Source organism: Athene cunicularia (assembly GCF_003259725.1).
Source record: "Athene cunicularia isolate RWA chromosome 3 unlocalized genomic scaffold, athCun1 chr3_part1, whole genome shotgun sequence".
NCBI lineage: Eukaryota > Metazoa > Chordata > Aves > Strigiformes > Strigidae > Athene > Athene cunicularia.
In genome coordinates this window covers 94,443,999-94,467,994 of record NW_020799097.1, presented here as the reverse complement: position 1 = coordinate 94,467,994, position 23,996 = coordinate 94,443,999, and the positions used below count along the sequence as shown (strand labels likewise).

At 37.2% G+C, this 23,996-nt stretch overlaps 1 protein-coding gene across 2 annotated transcripts in view; it reads right to left on the bottom strand.

Moving 5' to 3' along the window:
- BABAM2 (BRISC and BRCA1 A complex member 2) overlaps positions 1 to 23,996 on the bottom strand; it is a 182,298-nt gene that overhangs the window by 6,756 nt on the left and 151,546 nt on the right. The window contains exons 10-11 of one of the 2 annotated variants that reach the window (XR_003398138.1): positions 23,495 to 23,648; positions 4,431 to 4,711 (exon numbers count right to left, since the gene is read on the bottom strand). Coding sequence is in view for 1 of the 2 variants with exons in the window: in XM_026846271.1 (XP_026702072.1) it covers positions 4,648 to 4,711; positions 23,495 to 23,648 (218 nt within the window). In the remaining variant the exon portion in view is untranslated. Of the gene's footprint in view, positions 1 to 401; positions 4,712 to 23,494; positions 23,649 to 23,996 lie in introns of those variants that run through there. The other variant, XM_026846271.1, reaches the window with a different exon arrangement.

Below are 23,996 nucleotides of genomic sequence, written 5' to 3'. Positions count from 1 at the left end.
TTATTCTCTGAATCTACAGAAATTGGTAAATAAAAAATATTAAAAAAAGCTGTACTGTTGATGTATATTGTTCAGACTTTTACTGGCTTTTCCCATAGGGACAAACCCTATTGTCTCAAAGTACAAACAGGAAAAGATATAGCCTGATCAATGGTTTATTTAGATGCAGGCTTCCTTCAGAAAAGGAGAATACGCTTTACCCCTGGCTGATGCTAAGATGCAAATTAAACCAAGATTTTGTGCAAAAAAGTTATCCAATGCCATCTGCATGATTTTCCTCTCTGTTCTGGGTAACAACAGTCTTTCCTCAGAATTATTCTGTGGTGGAGAATACAATACTTGGCTTAATAAATAAAACCCAGTTTCTACTGATTATTTTTACAGCAAATAATTCTATGTTTAATGCAGGCTCATAAGATGCCAAAATATACCTTGCTGCTTTGTTAAAACATAAACCTCAAGCTTGCTAAAAATAGCAGTAACTAATAAGGATGAAACAAAATTGTCCCAGAACATTACAGACACCTGAAAACAAAAACTGAACAGAAGATGACTTAAGGGATTTTCAGTAACATTTAAGAAGTAAGTGTAACCTTTAGGTTTAATGAGCGTTACAATACATCAATTACAGAGACATAAATAATTTAGAAGAGTGTTCACTGGCAGTCAGTTTGGTCACAGACTTGATTTGCTTCACAGGGCAGGGACAGCACCCTGTAATTAACAGTCGTGGTCAGAAGCTGTGTCCAAAGATTGTAACCTCCTTGCAGTATGCCCTTCTCACAAGGCTGGAAAGGTGAGGAACTCCCCTCCCCTGCTGACAGAGGACTTACGCCTCATGTATCGCTGCTGCACAGACATGGTATTAGGAATGTCTTTCAGACCTGCAGAGGTGACCCTCATGTTCTACTATGGGTTTCTACTGCCTGCTGCTTCTCTGGTCATTAAGGGTACTGACACAGAATGATGTCTAAGCAGCAGTCCCTACTCACTACTTAAAAGGTTTTTCACCTCTGCTAAACCCCCGGCCTTGTATTAGGGGGCACTGCCTGATGGAGACTACCCAGACTTATTCCCCTCTTTCCTAGTCTCTGTGTAAAACCACCTGAAGTTAGACTTAAGGTACTGTACTTCATTGCTTAATCTCGTCTCCCAACTGATTCACCAAAGATGCTTATTGCTGCAAGTGCCAGACAGGATGAGAGAAAGGAAACACACAGAGAAACATACCTAGTGAGGATCTAACGATGCGTAGGAGATCTGTGCTAATTCTAGCAATGATTTTCTCTCAAAAACTGAATCAAGTCTACTTCATATATGAATGGGAGTATGTTCAAGGACACGGCTGATACTGAAAACGCTGCTGATTCACCAAACAAAATGTGATCAATGAAGTGATGACCAGCACAACAGAAAGATCAATGAATGCCAAACTATGTAAGATATAGTTAACTTTTATTTATTCTTTCAACTGTTTGTCCAGTCTTTCCAGCAAGTTCACAAAAAGTCGAACTTTGATTCTGAAAGTTTTTCTATTACTTCTAGCACAGTGGATTACATATGCAGATGAATAAAGGCTTGACTGTAAGTTTGTACTTTAAGGACCTTTGGAAAAGGTCTTAATGGGACTTAATAATTTGAGACTTACTGCATTCTTTCATTCAAAATTATGACAAGAGTAGAATTTAGGCTTTTCAATATGTTTGTAACATTGCTATTTTTTTCTTATGTTTTGTGGTTCTCATCAACCAAAGAAACTAGTCTAGGTCTGATTGCTCCTTTCAATTGCATATATCACATAACAGGAAAGAAAGCTTAATTGCCATTAAGCTGGCCACAATGGATACTACTATCATGAAACAGGAGATAACAGAAATAACTTAAACTTATTAGCTTACAACTTCTGTGACCAACCTAAATGCCTTCAACAAATACTTGATTCGATGTTATATTATTCAAACTAACTCTCTTTTCTGATGTAGTTTTGTATGGTAATCCTTCTGGAGAGAAGAGTTTATTCATTTCCATGTTTTCCCTCCCAATACCCCATTTGTAGTGCTAACACCCCCAGTACATTCTTCTGAAAACTATCAGGAAGGACTTCATAAAATGCTGTGCAGGTCAATGAGGGCAAGGTGGCTTTGAAATAAAGAAAATGTTCAGTGAGTGTAAGAAAAATTCCTTTTCTTCTAAAAATTGATAGGCTTGCAGACTTAAACACAAACAGTTCAGTTTCTAAACTTTTCAACATTTTTTTTCTCCCCAAATACTACCGGTTGTACCATGATGCAAAATTAGACTGAAACCATTGTTTCATTTCCATATATGCAAGTGAGAAGTTGATGAAACTACTGAATTCAACATAAGGTTAGATCCTCAAAGTCTTTGCTTACATGGCTTCTAAAACTCTTAGACCTTTAATAATAAAGCAGTCCTTTGTCCAAAATTACAAAAGGACTGCTGTGAAGGATGCATTTCTGGTTGAAAATCTATATTAATTCTTAAGAGTGGACATCTTTTTGAAACATTTTGCAATTGCTAGCCTTTGGATCATGGTAACCTCTGAAAAGATAAAAAAAATATTGGTGCCACTTGGACAATCAGGTATACAAAGCAACCACCATGTTCACGAGGCAATCACTACAACACTGAAGCAAACACAAGGGTATAAAACACAAGATTCCAGGAATCTGCTGATGCAAATGAGTTTGGTTTTTACCTTTTGAAGATGCCAGAGATGATTTCTATCAGATTTGATCACTATGAGAACAAATGTCTTCCGTTAGCCCTCCTCCTTCTCCCACCCCGTTCACCAGAGTTAGCTTATCCAAAGAAATGCCGATGTGAGATCATCCTGGTATACTGAATAATGTGTTTTGAGTCATTTAAGGTTGTTCAGTTATGGTTTTGCTGTTCACATAAAACCATTATTCTCCACATCTGCTGTAAGTCTTGATTTGCATGCAAAAGCCTAATGCAATGCCTCCACAGAGGGAATTCAGGCTCAGACCTTTGGAGCCATTTACAGCCCTCAGATAATGCAGAGAGAGTCACAAGGGGGTAGGTCACAGGACAGAAAATGCCCCCTCCTCCATAGATTTGCAGTAAGGCTTCTGATTTTGTTTGCAGCTTAATTTCCAGCCAAGAACTTCAATATTAAACATAAACTAAAATTTTGCCTATAAACTAGCTAAAAATACCTGTAGTTTCTAGAGGCAAATTATTTGCATAATTCTTAATTATTAAGCTTCACTGCTCAAAACCCATCTACACTTTCTAGGTGGACATTCCCCTGGAAAGCACTATTTTAAATGCAAAATAACAAGTTTTAGAAAGGATAGGAGAATACTGCCAATCAAGTAATTTGATGAGATTTCATTGCATAAGCAGATAGTTGTGCTATGGTGAATAATTTAAAATTAAATGTTTTTCAGTGCCACTGTATCATCTGCATACTATTCATTTGGTTCCTTATATTTAGCAGAAGTAGGGCACATTTTCCATATGCCATTTATAAGGAACATACACTGTTAATTTTATTCCTTACTGGAAAGTACCCTGGTCTATTTACAAATTAATTTGGGAAGTGACATCGTGACAGTTAGCCCCAACTGGTGCGCCTGACACAAGCGTGAAAGAAAGGATGAATAGGTGGGATTTTGCATTTGGCATTTCAGAACTAGGGGAGGTAATGCTTCCAGTTATATATACTTAAAATTATTTCTGAGAAGACATGTTGAACTTAAGCATTAAGGTAAATACCTATAGCCATACACTATTTCATCAGGTATTTTCCAAGACATTATTAATTCCTTTGTTGAAAGTTTGCTTCTTAGAAGTATTTATCTTACTTGGAAAAATTACAGGTCTATGAAAGAGCTTTATTTTGTTATACTGATGCATACAATTAGTTTCTTGTGCATTGGTACTAAAGAAGTAGAATTTCATCATAATGGAAAGGGGAGTTCTTCAGAAAAACACCAAAATTGTACAACTAGAAATAAAAACAAAGCATAAAAGCACAGCATTTCATATAAGATGAGCTTTCAATTGAAATATTAAAAAAAAATTGCCAACACCCTGCCATATTAATATCAGACCAACTTGAAAGGCACTGAGATTTGAACTGTGCAACTCATATCCATACCTGTGAGAATAACAACCACAATGAGACGCAAACCTCCAAGGTAGAATATGGCACTGTACAGTCCATTAGGCATTCCTGGTACATACGGCAGTTTTGTATTTTCTTAGGATAAGCTGGAAATGTTAACTAAATATACAAATGACATCATATTTCTGTGGAAAAAAAAATCCAATTGACACCATCTGAAGGCAAGGAAACAAGGCATAATATAAAGGACATTGTTGGCACAAAAAATACTATCACATCAAAACACGCCCTTTTAAATTTAATCCAGTAGATATACAAAATGAATATCAGGATGAATATCAAATATTCAGTTTTAAGCATGCTAGTGAGGTCTTTGTTTTAGAAATCTGACAAAACCTGAAGCTACCAAAACCATTTCAGAGGCAAGAAAGCACCTATCAAGAGAATCCAACCCATTTCCAGGCTTTCTTCTTGTGGGCTGACATGTGCAGACTGAAGGATCTGTCCAGTATCATCTCTGTGCCTGAGGCTGCCTAAAGCTTCCCATTAGCAAATGCTGCCTCCTGGAACTGAGGGACAAACGTTTTGAAATATGCCCTAAAGAAAAAAAAGAAAATGCATGGTTAGGAAGGGGTAAACTTAGAACATGCTGTGTGCATGTATGTAGCCAAGGTTTTAACAGAGAAGCATAATGTTACCATGCTCAATCCATTATTAGATCTCATAAATGGGTAGTGTTTTTCTTACTAGCATGCAGCAGATCTGTACACTTCAGCCTTCTAGACCCAGCAGAGCTTCTTTCTTCAGTGTTCTCACCACTAACCTCTTAATGTGGTCAACATCAATAACTTAACACTGTCAGAAGAGCCTGATGGACTATCTATATTTTATTCAATGCAGAGATCCAGAGATAAACTGTATCACGCACTGGAAAATAAACCTCTGAACAGCTGTAAAAGTGAGAAACACTTAGATGAGCCACAAGTGTGGCCATGCCACCAACCACAGCATTTTATAACTGGGAATTTTTGATGCAGTTGATGTTCACCATGTTGCGGGGAAAAAAAGTTTGTTTTTTTTTTTCCCCCCTATCTTGAAGAAAGCTTCACATATGGAACCAAAGGGCCAAAGATAGACAACTCAATGGAGCAGGAAATTTGTGAAATCAGAATACATGCAGGAGATAAGCCCTTTATCTGCCTCCTTGCAGAAATCTTGATGCAGTACAGAGTCACTGTTGATGGCAGTAGTTTACATAAGACATAGTGAATAAATGCTAACGCTTTGGAAGAACTGTAGTTCCTTTTATTGGACTTTGAAAGTCATAACATTATTCTATAAATTAAGATGTGCTTTGTATATTTTGGATCTTAGTCTATCTTCTTTATAAAGAATCGAGTGACTCATAAATCCGTAAAATGAGCTGATCCTAAGTATCAAAATTGAGTTTGAACTGTACCTCTGAGCTTATTGCACTGAAATACTCATTGGTGTACTAAACATTTTATGTGTCCCAAGTCATAAGTCCTTTATTTGCAAGATATATTAAAAGCTGACTCATCATTCTGCCTTTGGTTTCTGCCTACTACTTTCTGCACCAAACTTTCTCTACTTTTTATTTTACAAACATTTTGTTTTCTGTTCATATCATGGTCTTTATAAATTTATATGCAAGGAGAACCTCCTCCTGTTCTCTCTAACAAAAATAAAATCTAAAGTGAGACTAGCTGCAATTACATTCGTTATTGATCTCTGTGCTGGTATACCTCCTGAAGCAAACATACGCTGATCGTCTTCATAATCATGATATGTGTTTCACAATTTGGGTAAAAGCTCTGGCTATCACTGAACACCAATCATACTTCCTCACATCTAAAAACATTGCAAGATCACAAAAGAGAACGTTCCCCTCTCCTTGTGAAGTTGTGCCTGGCAAATTAATTAATAGATAGCTGCAGTCAGCTTTTGTACAGAAGCTGTAAACACATGTGAGATGCTGTCCAAAGGTTAAAAGACCAATAGAAAGTAAAAGAATTTCTGGACTGAGGAGCTGAGCCCAGAAATGGAAAAGGACAACCAGCACAAACATTTTGTAGCATACACAGATTGTGCCATGTATTTACAATCTAAGTTCAGCAAGCATCCTTCATAATCATGCCCATAAAATGTGATTGTTCAACTTGGCACATACGCATACATAAACCAGCTGAGAAGGTATGCCTGTCATCTGACCTTAACAGTTGAATGCCACTCCTGTATTTGCGCTTTTATAGCATACCTTTGAAATTGTAGCCTCTGTATGTCCTGGTCAGCTCTACATCGTTTTGCTAGCTCAAGGAATATCACTTGCACATTGTCAATGCCAGGATCTATCATCCTTTTATTTCTCCTTGCATTATCTGTCCTAACATTTAATTGCATTTCCTCTGCTTGCTTATTTTAAGTAGCTCCTTCCTTCCCCTTTGATAGCTTCTCTGCAGACTTTCTTCCACGCACATGCTCTTCTCACTGATTTGATGTTACTTAAAACTTCCCTCTTCCTAAATTGTAAAAATTCTTAATTATTAAATAGGATATAAGCAGAAGTACATTCCTGCACTTGATTTCTTTTCTGAAACACCTCCTTTACAGCATTGCTGTGTTTTGTATTAAAACCACACTTACTGCATTATATTTCAATGACTTTTCAGTTAGGTAAATTCCAGAACGAATGCTTCTGATACCACATACACCCTCCCACACCATCTTTATCTACACTTGCATCCTTTCTTTTCACTGATTCCTGCAGTAGAGCTTGTATCCTTTGCTGAAAAACTAAATCTAACACCTCCCTATGTTCTGATCAGATGTACTATTTCAAAGAGGATGTTATTTCACTGGTAGTTCATATGAACCTTTTGGCGATGTTCCATTAGTACTTCATAAAAGTGCAAAAATTCCATTAATACTTCATAATTTGTAAATGTCTACTTTTTTCTTTCCATACTTTAAAGTAAATACTTGTTTGCCCTTATAATTTCTGGTCCTGTTCAGATTGAAGCAAATGTAGTACCACATGTTTACCCAGGATATGTTCCTCCATTTCTGCCCCTCTCCCACACACCCTAGGGATCTGATTAAAGGAATTTTGGAAAAAACATTTGGATAACTACGCTTCATCACACACACACAAAATAAATTATGCAACTTCCCTCCTCACCCTCCACAAAACCAAAAAAGACCCTGCAAAGAGATTCAAAAGCACAATATACTTGATAGGACAGTATCAGCTACAGCACATTTAATAGACGGAAGAGGAAAGATGGGGAAGTAGGAGAAGGGAGGTTAAACTGCTTCGATATTAATGAACACTGCATATAGGGAGGGAATGGCAAGTGCTAGTGTATAAAAGTAACAAGACTTATTTTGAGTATATATGAAGGAGTAGAACATGCAGCAAAGACATTACTCATTATTAGAGCTTGCTGAATTTATTTTCTTTTAAATCACATGACTTTTTCAATGGAGAATTATATTTTTAACCAGTTGTGTGCATTACTGAGTTTTCATCAGGAAAAGAAGGAAAAGAACTAGGTACTTCAGCTTGGCTTGATCTAGGAAGAGATGTTCTGGTTTGTAGAACTGAACCTAAACAAACAGTTTGATATTAACCCTTGTATCCAGTCCAGAGACTCAGAGATGATGTATCTAGTCACGCAGACAAGCCCCTGGTGCATCACACAAATTGTAAGTATAAGCATAACAGCAGAAGTAGTCTCCTCGAAGGACCTAGTCCATGAAGGATGATGGGATAAATAATTAAAATTTCTGCTTCCAGGAGGCATTGTGCTACTGCTAGCAGATGCATTCTAGTATCACAGTAACTGCATTTTGTTTCACATGTTCCAAACAAATTTTTTTTCGGAACTTTTTCTTTTCATCTGAAGTTTGAGACAAAGCCATATGTTAAAATATTTGAATTTCCTGTGAAATGGAAATTCTGACATTTCTTCCTCCCCTGCAGAGTTTACCACTAAGGAGGAAAAGAACAAGCACCAATTACTGGCCGAGTAAGTTTCATTTATCAACCAATTGGCATTGAGGTCAAAGCGTACATGTTCCCCCACAAAGACGACCATGACATGGACATATTATGTCACAATGTATTACACAAAACAACTTTATAAGAAATACAATATTTTCTGAAGAACAATACTCTTCTACAGACTGGATGGTAAGGGCCTCTTTCATGTGGAATACTATTCCTTTTAGAAAGGTTTTAAATTGATAGAAACACTTATACTCCAGCATCCTGCACATACAGGCACAGAGAAACTCTGAATGTAAATATGAACTTTGGGAAAAGATTCATTTCTCGTACCTATTCACATAAACCTATTCACACAAATTTACACCCTCAATAACTTTGATCTGTGCTATACCACAGGAATTCACATAAAAATCTCTCATTTTTTTGTCTCAGACACTTTGCCACATGATACTTTCAAGTATCTCAGACGTGTTTTGAAATTATAATTTTTACATCCACTAGATATGCCTTCCAGCTCTAGAGACTGTTATTAAAAAAAAATTTCAGTAATTTGGGTACCTGTTGAATTACACTGAAGATGCAGAAAGGTAATTTGATCTATGGTTTCTCTAGGCTGTGCCACATGGCAGAAATCCATTTTTGATGAGTGTTTTTTCTCCTTTCTGAGAAACACGAAGTTCCTTCTTTCTCCTATCTACCATGTTCTTGGTGGGTCTGTGTCACACTGACCTGACACCAAGCTCAGAAGAACCACATAAAATGCTCCTTCAAGTACAGAGAAACTGGTTTGTACAAAGTCCACAGATATTTTTTACATGAGTGTCGAGTACAATGGCTCTGCATCCCTCTTGCAATGGTTTAGATCTTAGCTTAAACAGTGTTTAAAGAGCTGCTTTCTTTTCAGCTTAGAGTGAGTGCCAATCTTCATACTCATACAGGCACATGTCCAACTCTTCGTTGAGTGTCTTGCTGCAAGAATCTATTGTTTTTTGTCTATTTGCTTTTGTTCCCTCAAATGGTCATTTTTCAAGTTCAAGGTAGCAAGTTATGGGGTTTCTATGGAAATTTTTCTTCAGCACTCCAGAAAACATATTTTGCTGTAGTTAACCACTATATACACTTGATACAGTACATTGAATTTCAGGTGCTATGTTCAAGGACATCTGCTGAGAGTAAAGCACTTATCTTTCCTTCACCTTATTATCCAGTGGAAAGAAAGTCTTGCTATTGCAAATGGTAAGTATCTAAAAGAAGGTAGAATTGGATCACTTGTTGTTTACATGTTTTTTAGTGATATAAAACACTGACTGTGGTACAAGGTCTCCAGAAGCCCATACATGTCTAAATCCTAGCGTGTTGGTTTGCAGTGTTTAAAACATACTTTACTCAGAATTCACACGCTTTTATGAAATTTCATTCTATTGTAATGTTTTTTCCAGTGTAACCAAGTGCTGGATTTTTAAAATGTAGTTGGTAGAAAATCTGCATTGATCATCTGATAATATCTTTTGACTTCAGATTCCTATGCTGAAAATCTGAAAAGATTTCAATCATGTAGCTGTGATCTCCCATCACTTTACATATATTTATGTTGAAAACATTCTAACGCTGTAATGCACTTGCATTCTGCTACTGCTTTTGCTTGACTGGTGCTATAGACAACTATACAGTGCTGTTCTAGTTATCGCTCGTTGTGTAATAAAGTTAGAAGAGTTGTCTAGGTACTCTTATTTCTCTTAAAATCTTCATGTAGGAAATCTGGAGCACAATATAGACATGCAAACTTTACGAGGAAATAAGCATACAAAATGCCATACCATTGAGATTTCTGCTTTTTGTGTCTGGGACAAGGACATTCATCATGGGGTGATGAATCATCTTCCCAAGCCATTCACAAAACAGATTCCCCTTAAACTCCTCGGTTTAAGAGTGCCAAGTTTTTCAGCACACTGAGACCAAATTTGTCCATGGTAGCCCTATTTTCACTTGTATGTTTCATGTGTTTCATTTCCATCAAAAGATGATCTGAGGAAAAGGAAGGGGACAAAGTAATCCTGATGGTCCACATCAAATACAGACTTAGCTGTATAGCAACACGTCTACTACTAGCACAGTGTATTTTGTCCCTGCACATTCTTTACTAGCAAATGAAAGCCTTAGAGCTAAAATCTGCATCTTTTCAAGAAAGACACATGGACTGTCATTACTCTCTCACTGTATCAGGCACATGTATTATGTTCTTTCTCATCAGAAGACAGGCTCAGGTTATTGTACTTGGATTTTTTCCTACTATTGGCTTTGAGAGTAAATATTACTCTTAAATACTACTCATTATTTAAATATTCTAATTAGTTCTTGTAAAATGTTTTAGTATCTACTGTGACTATGGTTATACTCTTGAAAATATTAGGCTCTAATTATAGAACAACCTTAGCATATTTAAAATCATAGTAGCTAGTATATTTGATAAATACATCCCTTTTCTCCTACTCTAGGCAAGGCACACAGTAAAACATGGGGTTCTTTTCCTCAACCTTTTCCAGCTAATAGATCTGACTTGGGCAGACACTCCTGTAGTGTAAGGAACCCTGAATAGTTTTATGTGACTCTTCCAAGTCTTCCGGAGTAGGGTCTGTAGCTAGGACACCCTTCTCCTCAGCAGTCTCTGTTGTCTGAATTGTCCAGGAGGTTAACAGTGAGTTTCTTTGAATATTCTGCAAATGCTATTGCTTACCCTGGCACTGTGCTGAGAACTGAACTGTACCCCTTTCACCTGTATTAGATACAGCTGAGAATCCCAGGCATTTGCCCCAGCTGCTGTCCATTTCTTCTAGGGGAGCTGCAACTCTAGAATTTGCATCTACAAGTTTCTTCAAATCCACGGAATTCTGACAGAAAAAAAATCCAGTCCAGAGATGACTGATCTTCACAAATTAGTGAGAATAGCAATATTCTACCCTCTTCCAATTAAAATAGGTGAAAACAGGAACTAAGAAGGGCGTAGGTCAGAGTAAAGGACAGCCTGAGGCTTCTTGAGGTCTTTGACCTCTCAGACTAGTATTATTATGCTGACACCTTGCAATAAAATCTTGTTATATAAATTATTTCAACAGCGTAGCCATATTAGAATTATAAAAGAGCTTTTCCAGGCTTTATCAACGTCACCTGATTATTCACTTTTTGAAGTACAAAGTATTTTTGCACGGAGCATACATACATATGCAGCGTGTCTTTGTGTTTTTATGTTCCTGTTGTAACTTGTTTTGACACAATGAAAACTTGTTTTGAAAATACTGAACACCTACAACAATCCCTTTTGGGTGCCAGACAAGAGGATTTGTCCTCCTGTGACTACACAAGCACAGCCAGCTGGTTTGCTTCATGGAACCCTAATAATTCATCTCCTGCATAGAAGATATTTACCGTAACTCTCCAAACTCTCTAGGGTTTGCTGTTTGTTTATAACAGAACAAAATCAAAGAACCTTTCTTTTTTATATATAATTGATTTCTTTTTAAATTCCATTTGTCAGGAGCTATCTAATTCAACACAATTAGTACTAATTAACAAAAGGAACTTAAATTAATAAATTGCTACATTAATTCCAATAGAGGGTACGTATTTAGGTCATATTGCATACGAGAGCTCATTAGGTCCTTAAGAGGTGGTTATACCCTCCCTTTCCTGCATCTCTACACCTTGCATTTACCAAGGCAAGGGCTGAATGCTGAAGTGTGGAAACCTACTGAAAGCTCATTTTTTTAATAGGCCTCATGCCAATGTTCAAGGCATAGTTTTTTCCTTGTAAACTCAGATGCGAGACATTTAAACCTCTTTGCTATTTTTACTATATTTAATGCATTAAAAACATTATTTCCATTGGGTGAACCATACTGTCTATTTATTCATAGGCACTTCCACATCATTCCTCACCAGGCTAAAGATACATGAGCACTCACGGCGGAGCAGAATAACCCAGTCTCCTGCTTTGGGATAACTATGGGGTAACAGGAGATTAATTCTACACTAGACATTTTATGACACCTCTATTGGGAGAAAATGGTTGTTAAAACAAATTATCATTCTCTCCAGATCTAAGATATTACAATGATTGAAGTGACAAATAGTTCTCAGCACTCTAACTTTTGGTTGCATAGTGGGAATCAGGCTGAGGCAGGGAGGCCCACAACAAGTGGCAAAGGCTCAGGAGTTAATGAAAATCAGGACTATTATGGCATGTGCTAGGCATTCAGGAAGCAGCAGCATTTCTACACCACCGTTTGAATCTGAACATCACTAAAACTTATCCGAGCATGGCAGCAGAACGATAAAGATACCTTCCAGGATTTCTTCATTGCTTCAAATATACATGACGATACTTGGCAGGTAGTCATGTTTCTAAACTAAGCTTCTTGATGGTATGCTCTTCGGGATGCGGTTTATAATTTCCTTACTAGGCAGCTTTATCTATAGCAAATATTTTGCTTTTATGTGAAACACAATGTCTACACAGTTCTCCATTTTATACATCTCCAAAACTGGCGATGCCAAGCAAACATCTGAAGTGTTTATACAACAGCAAGACAATAGTTCTTAAATTACTGCTACTGTAACTGGCTAAACACACAAATGTACAAAGAAGTCAGTGCACAATGCCATTATGCTGCTAGCAATTTTTTTTTTTTTTTCTGGGTGCCAAACAAATTCATCACATAATCTCTCTTCCTCTTCTAATATTTCTATCGCTCTACCTCCTTTTGCTGTGATTTACATACAAGTAGTTTAGTAAACTTCCGATGCCCACTTCTACCTACCAGTCTACACAAGGCACTGACTATGTAGCCAGGCTGATGGACAGGACAATCAAGCATCAGGAGAGCTGGAGGTCTGCATTGGGCAGCAATCAAAGTGCAAGTTTTTAAGAAATACTGTTGCCTGCAGCTCAGTTCACATATTACACAACAGAAAATCACCTCCAAAATTACAAACAAAGCAAAATGTGCTACTAAAACCATAATGGGAAACAGAAGTAGTAGAACTAGTGAAACTAAGTACACTACTGAAGTTTAAACATTAATATTCACTCATGTTCAAAAGCTCTTTTCCGTATTTTACTAACAATGTATATTTCCTCCAAAAGTACTTGATGGCGCTACTACTATTTCCGATCCAAGACGTACAAGAAATGGTTGTATTTAGACATGTTTTTTAATGGTTTGCTGATAGCAGAAATAACAGGTGGCTTTACTCCATATGAAGCAAACAAAAGTTAGATTTTTCATTTGGTTATACATCTGGGTGTTTGTTCCAAAAAACTATGATATCAATTGATTTTATAAATAAAGTCAACAATTCAACAGTAGCACTGTTGTAAAAATTAAGATGACTTTGCTGCCCAACTTACCATAAAGCAAAATGAATCTTGACATCTGATCAAATCACAAAACAACCATAAATATAACAACCTGACTAAAGGCAAAATATAAAGGAAGGGAGTTCTAGGGAACGGCTGCAGAACCAGGACTGCAGATCATTATGGAGGTTGACAATTAATGTTTATTTTAAAGCAGCAGCATAAGTAGGGTCACTGCTTTGCAAAAGATGGTAACTTCGGTTCCAAGAATATACATGCTCCCAAATGCATGGGCCTTTACTAACAATTACAGATAAAAATTACAGCTACGGGACACAATCAGTACATACAGACCACAGCCAGTAACTATGCAAGCAACATTTTTTAATCATCTGGAAATCAGAATTCTGGGATTTATACTCTCACAGATTTCTGATATCGGTACTTAGGAATTTACAAAGGTGTGTTGCACAGACACAGTGGCTCTGTGTCCCAAAGCATACATAGCAAAACAAACTCCTCATTTTGAAAGTTTTATCAATGCCTTCTGCTTGCCAGTTCAAGAGATAAACACTTCACTTCCTTCACCTTCTCCACAATGTACATAAATAGACTCGCTTCAGTCAGATGAAGGCTTGTGGTCTTAGATCATAGCAAATCTTGCTTCTGCTTTCTTAACTTCCATTTTCCCCTTGGGGATTACTCAGGGCTGGGGTAGTGGGTGTCTGAAAAGGGGGCACTGGAATATCTCTGTCACAGCATGGTCACTCCACTTCCTTACCAGTGGATCATGAAAATGATATTCCAAGGCCATCATGGAAAAATTCAATCTTCATACAGTCTTTTTAAGTACAGTGCTAAGTCACAGGAAATTTCCAGTCCTATGAGCTACAGTGTGACAAGCCTGCTCTATTTTTCCTATTTGCTGAAGTGCCATAGCCATATTTTTCCACTCCAGGTAAAGGTTAGCTTCTTAAAGAGATACTGCTTATTCAAGACACTTATTGTTTCCTCATATCTAGGCTACTCTATTGTTGGAGAGCAATTATTTAGCAAATTATTTAGCAGATTTGAAGGAGAGAGGCAATGCCAGACAAGATACAACTAGGAACCTCTTCTAAGTAAAAGGCAGGGTGAAGAATGCGATGAAATAAGGAGGCAGGAAAGTAGGGATGATATAAGAAGTGGAAGAAAGCAGAAAAGACTGGGCAAAAACACATTCAGGAGTGAAGCCTATAAGGAAAGACAAGTGTTGAGATTCAAGAAGAGAGGAGATCACAGAACTAATAATAGATTTTGAATCACCTTTAAGAGATTATTGAGTCCCTCGATTGTACTTCAGAGGTAGAAATGAAGGGTTACACCACAGATGCATCCGTAACGAGTCTGACAACCAGCATCTCTGAAAACAAAGTTTGCTTGCAGGTGAAAGTACTGATTTCATCATGCCATCCGCTTTGCTTTGCCAGATTGCTTATCAACGGAGGCCGAAGGCAACATACCAAAACATAAAAGAAACCTCCTTGGATATTCATTAGGACAAACCAGTCAGAAGGAAAGGGATGAGATGCCACACATCTGTGATTATATAAAACATATTAAAGAAGTTATTTCTCTTTGCTATTTAAAAGATCTACATTTGCTTTTAGAAGTAAGAGGAAATTCTTAAAAGATCAGAGACCTCTCCAAATGGGGAAAAGAGACAGAAACAAACCTTAACACTTACAGGGAAAAGCAGAATAATGCAGATTAAAAAAGATCAGCTTAGTTGTGGCCCTCCAAATAAAAACGTGTCAAATAGTACAAAAGCTGGTCAAAAAGTAAAAAGAATGCTCAGAAGAAATCAAGTCATAAAGAAAAAATGAAACCATTTTGGCAACCAAGTTCACCGTGGAGGTGCTTAGAGAAGCTGCCATACCAAAACCCTGGTTTACAAGGTATGTACTGAAAGATTTGATTCTCGCAGAAATGTCAGAAAGGTAGCAAACTGACAACAAAACACACACAATCAGTAGGCCCAGATGATATTCACACTCAAGTTCTAGAGAAACTCAAGTGTGAGAAAGTTAAACTCTTAAATAGCTTGTACCCTCCTGTTTAAAACAGCTTGATTCCAGAGAAGTGCGATGTCAACTAGAAAAAGGTCTGGGAGGATAGCGGGAACTGTGGACCAGTAAATCTTATGTCTGTACCTTACAAATTGGTAGAGACTGTTATAAGAAACCATAAATTTATAAAAAGCCCGGAATTAGTGGACTTGTGTAAATAGATATATTGGTTAGAAGTCAAACTTATGCTTCACAAATCTCTTATTTTCTTAAGGTACCAAAACCATGTGGATAAGGAAGATTCAAATGACACACTTTCCTACGGGCATTTGGGAAGGATTTTCAAAGGCTTTTAAAAAACTGAATTACTGCAGCAGGAGAAAAGATCCATGCATGGATAAATAGCAGGTCAAGATAAGGAAAAAAAAGATAGGAGTGAATGATGAGTACTATTAGGGTGAAGTCAGCTGAGAACTGCACAGAAATGGGTATTTTGACCTGTGTCGTTCAACATATTCCTACACGATCTATGAAAGTGAGCAAAAGAAGATGACAAAGTTTGCTAATGCTAACCACTTAGTCAGGGAAGGATAAATGAGGCATTGTTATTAGGAACTGCAGATGGTTCTTACGGCCCTGGAAGACTCAGAACATCAGGTGAAAAGTCAACATTGACAAGCATGTGTCAATGATATGTGAGATATGTGAGGAAAAAACCTTAATTTTACACACACAAAAAAGACTGGCTCTGAAAGATAGTAAGGAGATCTAGGTGCTAAAAGGTCAGTGTAACCTTCAGTTGTACACATAAAAACAAATCAGACATTATTAGAACTGGAATAAAGAATAAACCAGATAATAACACTACCTCACCATATAAATATATGGTGAATATATCATGAATAACATGCAGTTCCTTGTCTCAGAAAGAATACGACAGAAATAGCAAAGGGATAAAGAAGCAGGACATGGGCGATCAGAAACACGGAAGGGTTCTGTAGAAGGAAGGAGTGAGCAAAGCAGGAGAAAAGCTGACAGAAGGGATGTGAAGAGGTTAAAAAAAATCATAAAGATTATGGAGGGGATCAATGGATTAATTATTTGTTGTCTCTTCATACGAGAGCTAGGGGGTAACAGCTCAAGCTAGCAGGAGGTAGGAATGCAAAAAGCCAACAGAGCTTGTTCTTCATGCCACACATTATCTGTGCAATTCCTTGCCACAGAATTTTGTGATGTTATGATGTGGGTTCAAAAAGCAAACAGAAGGAAAGCTAGGCAGAGGTCTACTGAACAGAAATGTACCAATTCTGGATATATAAAATCCTTGAAGATGGTAGAACATGCCATGAAAATATGACTACATGCTCTGCCCTGCTCTTCCATAGACATCAGCTACTGCCGATTGATAGAGACATGATACTGGGCTAAATGAATGTTGAGTTTGACCTAGTATGACCATTCTTTATGTTTAACAGAGAAACTACAAATATTACGCAAACCCCAAGATCACAGAGCACACCTAGTATTTTTACTTAGCCATTTATTTTGTAATTGGTCAAGCAACAGTATTTATCTGGGTAATTAAACCTCAGCTCCTTCCCAGACCATGTATTTCTCTCAAGCAAGGGAGGACATTTTTTTGTGTCAGTTCTTAACTATAATTCCATGCCGAGCTTTGATAAATGTATAATGGAGTTTTCTAATGAAGTCAAATCAGAGTTTACCACAGTATTTGTAGAATACCTAATCCTGGTTATCTAAGAACCACCTGCATTAAATTCTAGCCTTTATTTTCTACAAAGCAGTTGTCTTCCAGCAAAGTGCTATTAAATTTCATTTATACCAAGCCAACTTCTCCAATCTCTTCTGCATATTTCTCTTGTCAATATATGAGAGAATCCTTTTTTGCAGAAAGAATATTTACTATATATCGAAATGCACATATGTACAGTTCACACATATACACGATGTCGATATAAAAGCACAGACAAACTAGTTGCCTAACAGATTTTATTTCTATGTACTTCCTATAGCACCTATACTCCTCATCTTTAAATAGTTGTTTTTCTTTTCCCACAGTCAAAGCTTTAATGAGAAGTGACCAGAAACAAATACCCAGGCCCTTCTGTCTTGGCTGAAATCCACATAATGCATGACAGCACTGAAGATCCCTGGCAGGCACCTGTCAGAAACTAACATACCATAACTTAAGAGTCAGACTTAATTATCCAAGGAGACATTTAAAGAAAAGTACATGAAAAATATGACTCAAGAAGTGCGACTATCACGTGTATGCACTGTACTCTGTACTCTATGCAGAAGAACAATGTAAAAAAACCCACCTCAATATCCTGGGAAAATTCTAATGAAAAGCTGTATCTATTCAGTCTATTATATCTTGTAATCAAAATAATTGTGTTATTAAGGTTTGCTGGTTATTCAACTGCAGAACAGGTTACAAGCACAAATGCAATAATTAAGTATTTTAACAAAACATATTTTTTTCTATTTGCCTTTCTAATTTTCACATGTAATTCTGATCATCTGACACTTCCCCAGAAAATCAGAGTTTTGATTTAATGGTCTATAAAATCAAATTAACTTCTCTGTGAGCTTCAGACAGCTGGGTCACCACATCTCTTCTTACTATGGCTGTCAGAGCGTATTGGCCCTTTTGTGTTATGAAAAAGAGCCCACCAGCAGCAACAAAATGTCAGCCTTACTCGATTTCAGGCAAGGAAATCACTTTTGTTCAGTTTCTGATGTGAGACGATTGAAAACCAAAGAATTAAACAAGCGACGCAGCTCAGCACCTCACCCCTTACTTTGTACCTACCCTGCTGCTCTTCTCCGAAAAGAATCCTCTGAGCCTTGCGAACGTTCAGAGACAAAGACACAAACACATAGGGAAGGACGATGTCCCTGTTTTGTGTTTCTGATCCCTATGCTCGTTTTTCTAAATTTCTTTTTAAGTTTAAGGCAACATACAACAGAGCCAAAGCCCGACAGCTAAGAAAAAAGCTTTCTCAGGAGAGTATACATGAATTCAAACAAGTTATAGTTTTTGGAAATCTACTCTTTAAAGATGCCTAAGATGCAGGAAAATCATGCAATATGTGAAAATACAATTTGCTGCTTTTACAAATAAGCAGGAAAAATACCAAAATATAAATCAAATAATATAAAATTATTTATTACCTTAATGACACCTATCAAGGAGAGAAGACTAGTAAAAAGGTGCAATGTTAACATGTAAACTTTATAGCGAGATTCAAGGTGGCATAGCTAGAAAACAGAAGTTTCAAGGAAACAGAGAAATCTGTTACTTTAAAAGAATGCAAAATGCAGTAATAGACATTCTCCCTAAAATGTGAATGACTTGATAATAAAATGGATGAGTTGAAAAACTGGTTAATGTCAATATAAAAAAAGAAATCATTAGGGCAGCCAAAATAAACTGAATACAATAGCAAGTCTTTGACATATTACAACTGAGTTTGTCTAAACAGCAACACAAAAATTGTCCTCCTTTTTTCAAATATCCTTTTATTAGACCAAAAAATGCATTTCCTCTCCTTACCAGGAAAGCTTAAAGCAATCATTTCGGCCAAATAGCAAGTAGCATCTTCACACAATACACATCTTCTAATTTGATGATACTCAAGGAAAAGGTATTGATAAGGCTGCAAATGCTACGGCCCAGTGCACCAGCCTGACACTTTCTAATCATAGCATGCTTGCGCTGAGCACAAACTCTAGCTGCAGCCGTGCTGGTGATACATATTGAGCTCGCACAAGATGCGTCTACATATAATCTTAAGCTGCACTTGACCTTATGGCAGAGCAACAGCCAATATACAGTTGAGAGCACTTAAGCCCTTTTAGACTTTCACCCTTAGAGAGCCCTGAGGGATTTGTAAAATTAACACCGCGTTCAGCAAACGCTGGTGAATGGCCAGGGACAAGAATGTTATTCAGAAAACAGTTTTAACAGTCAACTTGAAAAAAAGAATATGAACACTTGGAACAACTTTTAATTGTGATGCCAGTCTTCCATCCTCCTGCTATTTTTAATGACGTGTAGGTGGATTTATGTAGGATAAAAGAGTAGACGGAGTCCTGACTTGCTCTCCCTGAAGTATAACCTAAGTCAGAGCAGCACTGGGTCGGACAGAAATTGGGCCAGAGTGCATCTAAGAACTGAACTTAATTTGTATAAACAAACAAGCTTTATTTACAGTATTCCTTCTTAAAATCCCAGGCTTAGAGTCTGCATGTTCTTTAAAGACTCCATTTATGTACACTTGAATGCCTATTTAAGCAAAAAACAAGAGAGCTTTCCCATGGAAACCGCACAGAGATGTTTTACTTCACACGTACACCACAAACAAGGCTGCTAACTTTCCATAATTTACTGTATTTTCTTAGGCTTGCTATTGTATTTTAGGACCAAATCTTTTAGAGAAGGTGCTTACGCAGGAGGCCACAGACATATAAATAAATGACCTAAGAAAGGCAAAGCCTGAGACGTGAACTGACAGGAAATGGCATCTCGGCAGCTTGTAAGAAAATTTTAATATTTTTGGTTTCCCTGTTTCTAGCTGGAGGAACGGGTTTAAATTTTGTGTTTAGTTAAGAAACAAGCAATCTGAAGGCATATGGAATGTATTCTTTAATCAGGACCTGAATTGTCCCTTAGAATTAAATCAGGCCAGGGAGCAATCCCTGAGCTAAAACAATAGCAAGCTTCAGTTAGTAGATGCTATCTCTCAGCGAGGAATCTAAGTCAGCAAGCCTCAAAGGAGCCAGGTGATTTTAAAAACTGCTTAAGAGGACACAGAGAAAAAGTAACACGATTTTGTGGACTTTATCAGACAGGCATAAATTTGTCCAATTACTTCAGCAAGAACATGAGCAGTTTTACTCTGTCAATGAAAAAGGTCCTGCTAAACTGATACTCTGATTTGAGAATTTGCCTTTTCGATTTAGGTGATAAGTGTTTAAGTGTGAATGCATACAATCTTCTATATGTATGTATTTTAGGGGAGTAATTTTGCTCCTACTTATGATTACTACTGATTGTCTCAAGGCTACGGCAAAGGGTTAAGTCCTAACTTCAAAAGAGATTCCTACTTCTCCTGGGGGCCACAAAGATAAGCAAGGATATCAAGGCTTTCAAGTTTAGCCCCTGAGTTGAAGGAATTGGATGGGCCCACCTGTTTGGAAAAAAAAAAAACCAAAACACAACATAACAACAAAAAAACAACCCTGGGAGAAGGCTGGGCACAGAATCAAAGTCCCTTTGGCATGAACTTATGACAGCTCTGCCCATGAATAAGCAGGCTGTGTTCAGTTGCTGGAAACAGAGGCAGGGCTTGCTAAAACTGAGGATGAGGAAATCTTTTAATGATCGTATTTCAAACTTGGTGCCGCTTCTACATCCTATAAAGCAATGTGGCATACGTGCTTTATTCAATACATAACTGGACAGCTAATGAACCCAGCTGGTGCAAGAGCAAGCAAAAGCTGTCCTTGATGGTGTCTTAAGCTACAGTGAGGAAGATGGTGTAAATGGATCCCTGAAGTGTCTTAGAATAAGGGCAGAGAATTTGGTCAGATAACAGAACGTCAAGTGGGAGAGCCTGTGGCCCCAGAACAGTAGGACCACAAACATAAACAGAGCTGTTTTGTCTCAAAGGATGCCAAGCACTTGGGAGACCATTTGGTTAAGAGGGAAAAAGACGACATATAAGCAAAACCTAACAGACAGTATTTAGAAACACAAACAAGTTGTTTCTGATTTATCCATGGCTAAATTTACTTCAGCTGAGCAGAATTACATTGCTTCTAGAGGCTAAATCATGTATCCTTCTTTTCTGTTTCTACTCGGGATGTTTTGATGTGGTGCTTGAACTAATATATTTAATTAGAACACTTCCCTATGTATCTACATATATTCCCATATACTTGGACCATAACGTGGCTATGATAAAAATAAAGTAGAATGAAAAATTATTTGGGTGTGTTGAAACGCACTAACCTATTCTAAGAAGCCCTCGCAAATATTTTAAATAGTGTTTACATAAGGTGCTCAGTTGTGTTAAAAATCTTTCTTAAAATACGCTAACATGTATCATAACATCATACTTTTCTTGATACAGATTTATTTATGGTACCTACTCAGGAATCACTAGCTGTTCCTGCAAGCAAAGCGCTTTTAACTAGAGCAGCTTTTTTGTCTCTTTACAGCTCAGTGATAGTTATTTCAGACATTGCAGCATACTTTCTTCCCCCGCTTCTCATCATCTTTCTCATATTACGTATCCAGTGTAAAACTTAAATGCAAAGCTTCAAACATAAGAGTGAATAACCTCACAAAACGTACATGTGATAGTAAGCGTACACATTTAGTGCTTTTTAAAAGAACCGTTATCATACTTCTAAATTTCAAGAGCAGGGCAGAGAAGTCCATTTGTATACACTCACTCATAAATGAATGCACTTAGCAGACAGCATATAGGTACTTGTAAGCTTCCAGCTGCAAAAGAAATGCATTTTGTAGTACAGTCATTAAAAAAGCCAGAGTAGTGCTTCCAGTTATTGTTGTTGGTGGGTTTTGGTTGGTGATTTTTTTTTAAATAAAATACTTATAATCTGCTAGAGAAAAAAACCCAACAAGTCCACAAAAAGAAAATCATATTTGATCAAGAAATGGTTCTCCTAGACAGTCCAGTAGTAAAACAAAATACTAGTAAAACAATTTCTATTGTAATGCATCAGAATCCAAAATCAAATGTTACTTGATGCTGTCCATAAAATTTAAATTAGTGTAAAATCTGCAAAAGCTTGTCAATTGTTGTTTGCTTCCATCATTTCCAAATTACAATCAGTCTCTGACCATGCCATTCATTTGATTTACTCAGCTTGAACTACTTTCATTCAACTTGTATTTACGCATCTTTGCTAATTTAATTTAATCTTCTGATTGCCATTCAAAACGTTCACCCCAATACTTATTATTTATGCAGTTTGATGCCTTTATTTACAGAACAACTGATAACCAGACTGCTTAAATCTCGTGCTGTTCTAATATTTTTACACTCTGCAAAACTGAAATACTGCAGCAAGGCCATCACCCATTTTGCTCCAGTCAGGTAAAAATCTTTTTAGCTTCATTAGAAGAGAAGAATAGTATCTAGTATACAAAAGGGGCACCACTGCCCATGGCAGATTGTCCTTGCAACAAAACCACTCTGGGGAGGCTGTCCTGTCACCTTTAACCAAAGGGGATACTCAGACTTAAGTGGTGTTTCCCAGCCTGAAACAAGGGCTTGCAGAGAAACTGCAAATCAAAGAGTCAGAGGTTTTTTTCTAGCCAAAGAAAAAGCAGTAAAGAAAGAGATATTGAGACTTTCAGGTAACTTTCTCAAGTTCTGATAGGGCTGCCTCCTATGCCGGATTGGTGTTTTTCTCTACCTCCTTCTGTTCTCCCGTGTCTTTTTACTACAGCCTAATTCCCTATCTTTCAGGTTTTTCTTCCTTGCTCTCTCCATCTCACATGCTTCCCTTCGGGGTCCCCTCAACACCCACATAAAACCATGGAGTTAGCTTGACTGACTGCTACCATGCAGATTTACTCCTGCTGGGGGCTATCTTGACTACTGAGATTGGAAGCTCTTTGGAACAGAGATTGTCACCACTCTGTGCCCGTATAATGCCCAGCAGAAAGAGTCTTATTTTAATCAGTCCTCTGGCACTAACGTAATAAGCATGACTAATGAAGCATCTGTCTATACTCATATACGGGAACGCTAGGGCTGTATGAAAACAAAACCAGGTTCAGCTTTTGTAATGCTGGAAATGTACAATTAAATCCAAATGAAATTTCTACTGACAGATGATGGTGTAACAGATGGAATATTTAGCAGGAAACAAGTAATCTGACTTACTTTGCTCTCTTGGCCATTTCATTGCCATCCCAGCGGGGGCTGTAAGGGTAATTCTTCTGGGCCTGGGAGTACAGCTGGCCACTGTTAGTGAAGTGGTAGACGGACTGAAATGTTAAAGTTGGTTGGTCTCGAGGAAAGTACAGGGGTAGGTCAACTGAAATTTAAAAAAAAAAAAGAAGACACAAAATATGCTATTGCATTTTTTCCTTCTTTTAAACTGGGAATATATTATTCCTTTCTAATGATTTAAAGGTGACAGAAAAGGAGAAATTGATGATTACGCCTAAAATGTACCGCGGTATTTCTTGTAAGTAATGATTCCAACATATTGCTGTATGGGAAGCTTTGTTTTATCAAAATATTTTTGTAAAGTACATAATTAAAAAACCTGTTTAGCTCATGTATTTCTATGCTAATCATAATGTTTACACCATGATTATTTTGTTATAGAAAAAACAACAGAATTATTTTCCTTTATAGTTAAATTCTCTCTTTCAAAAAT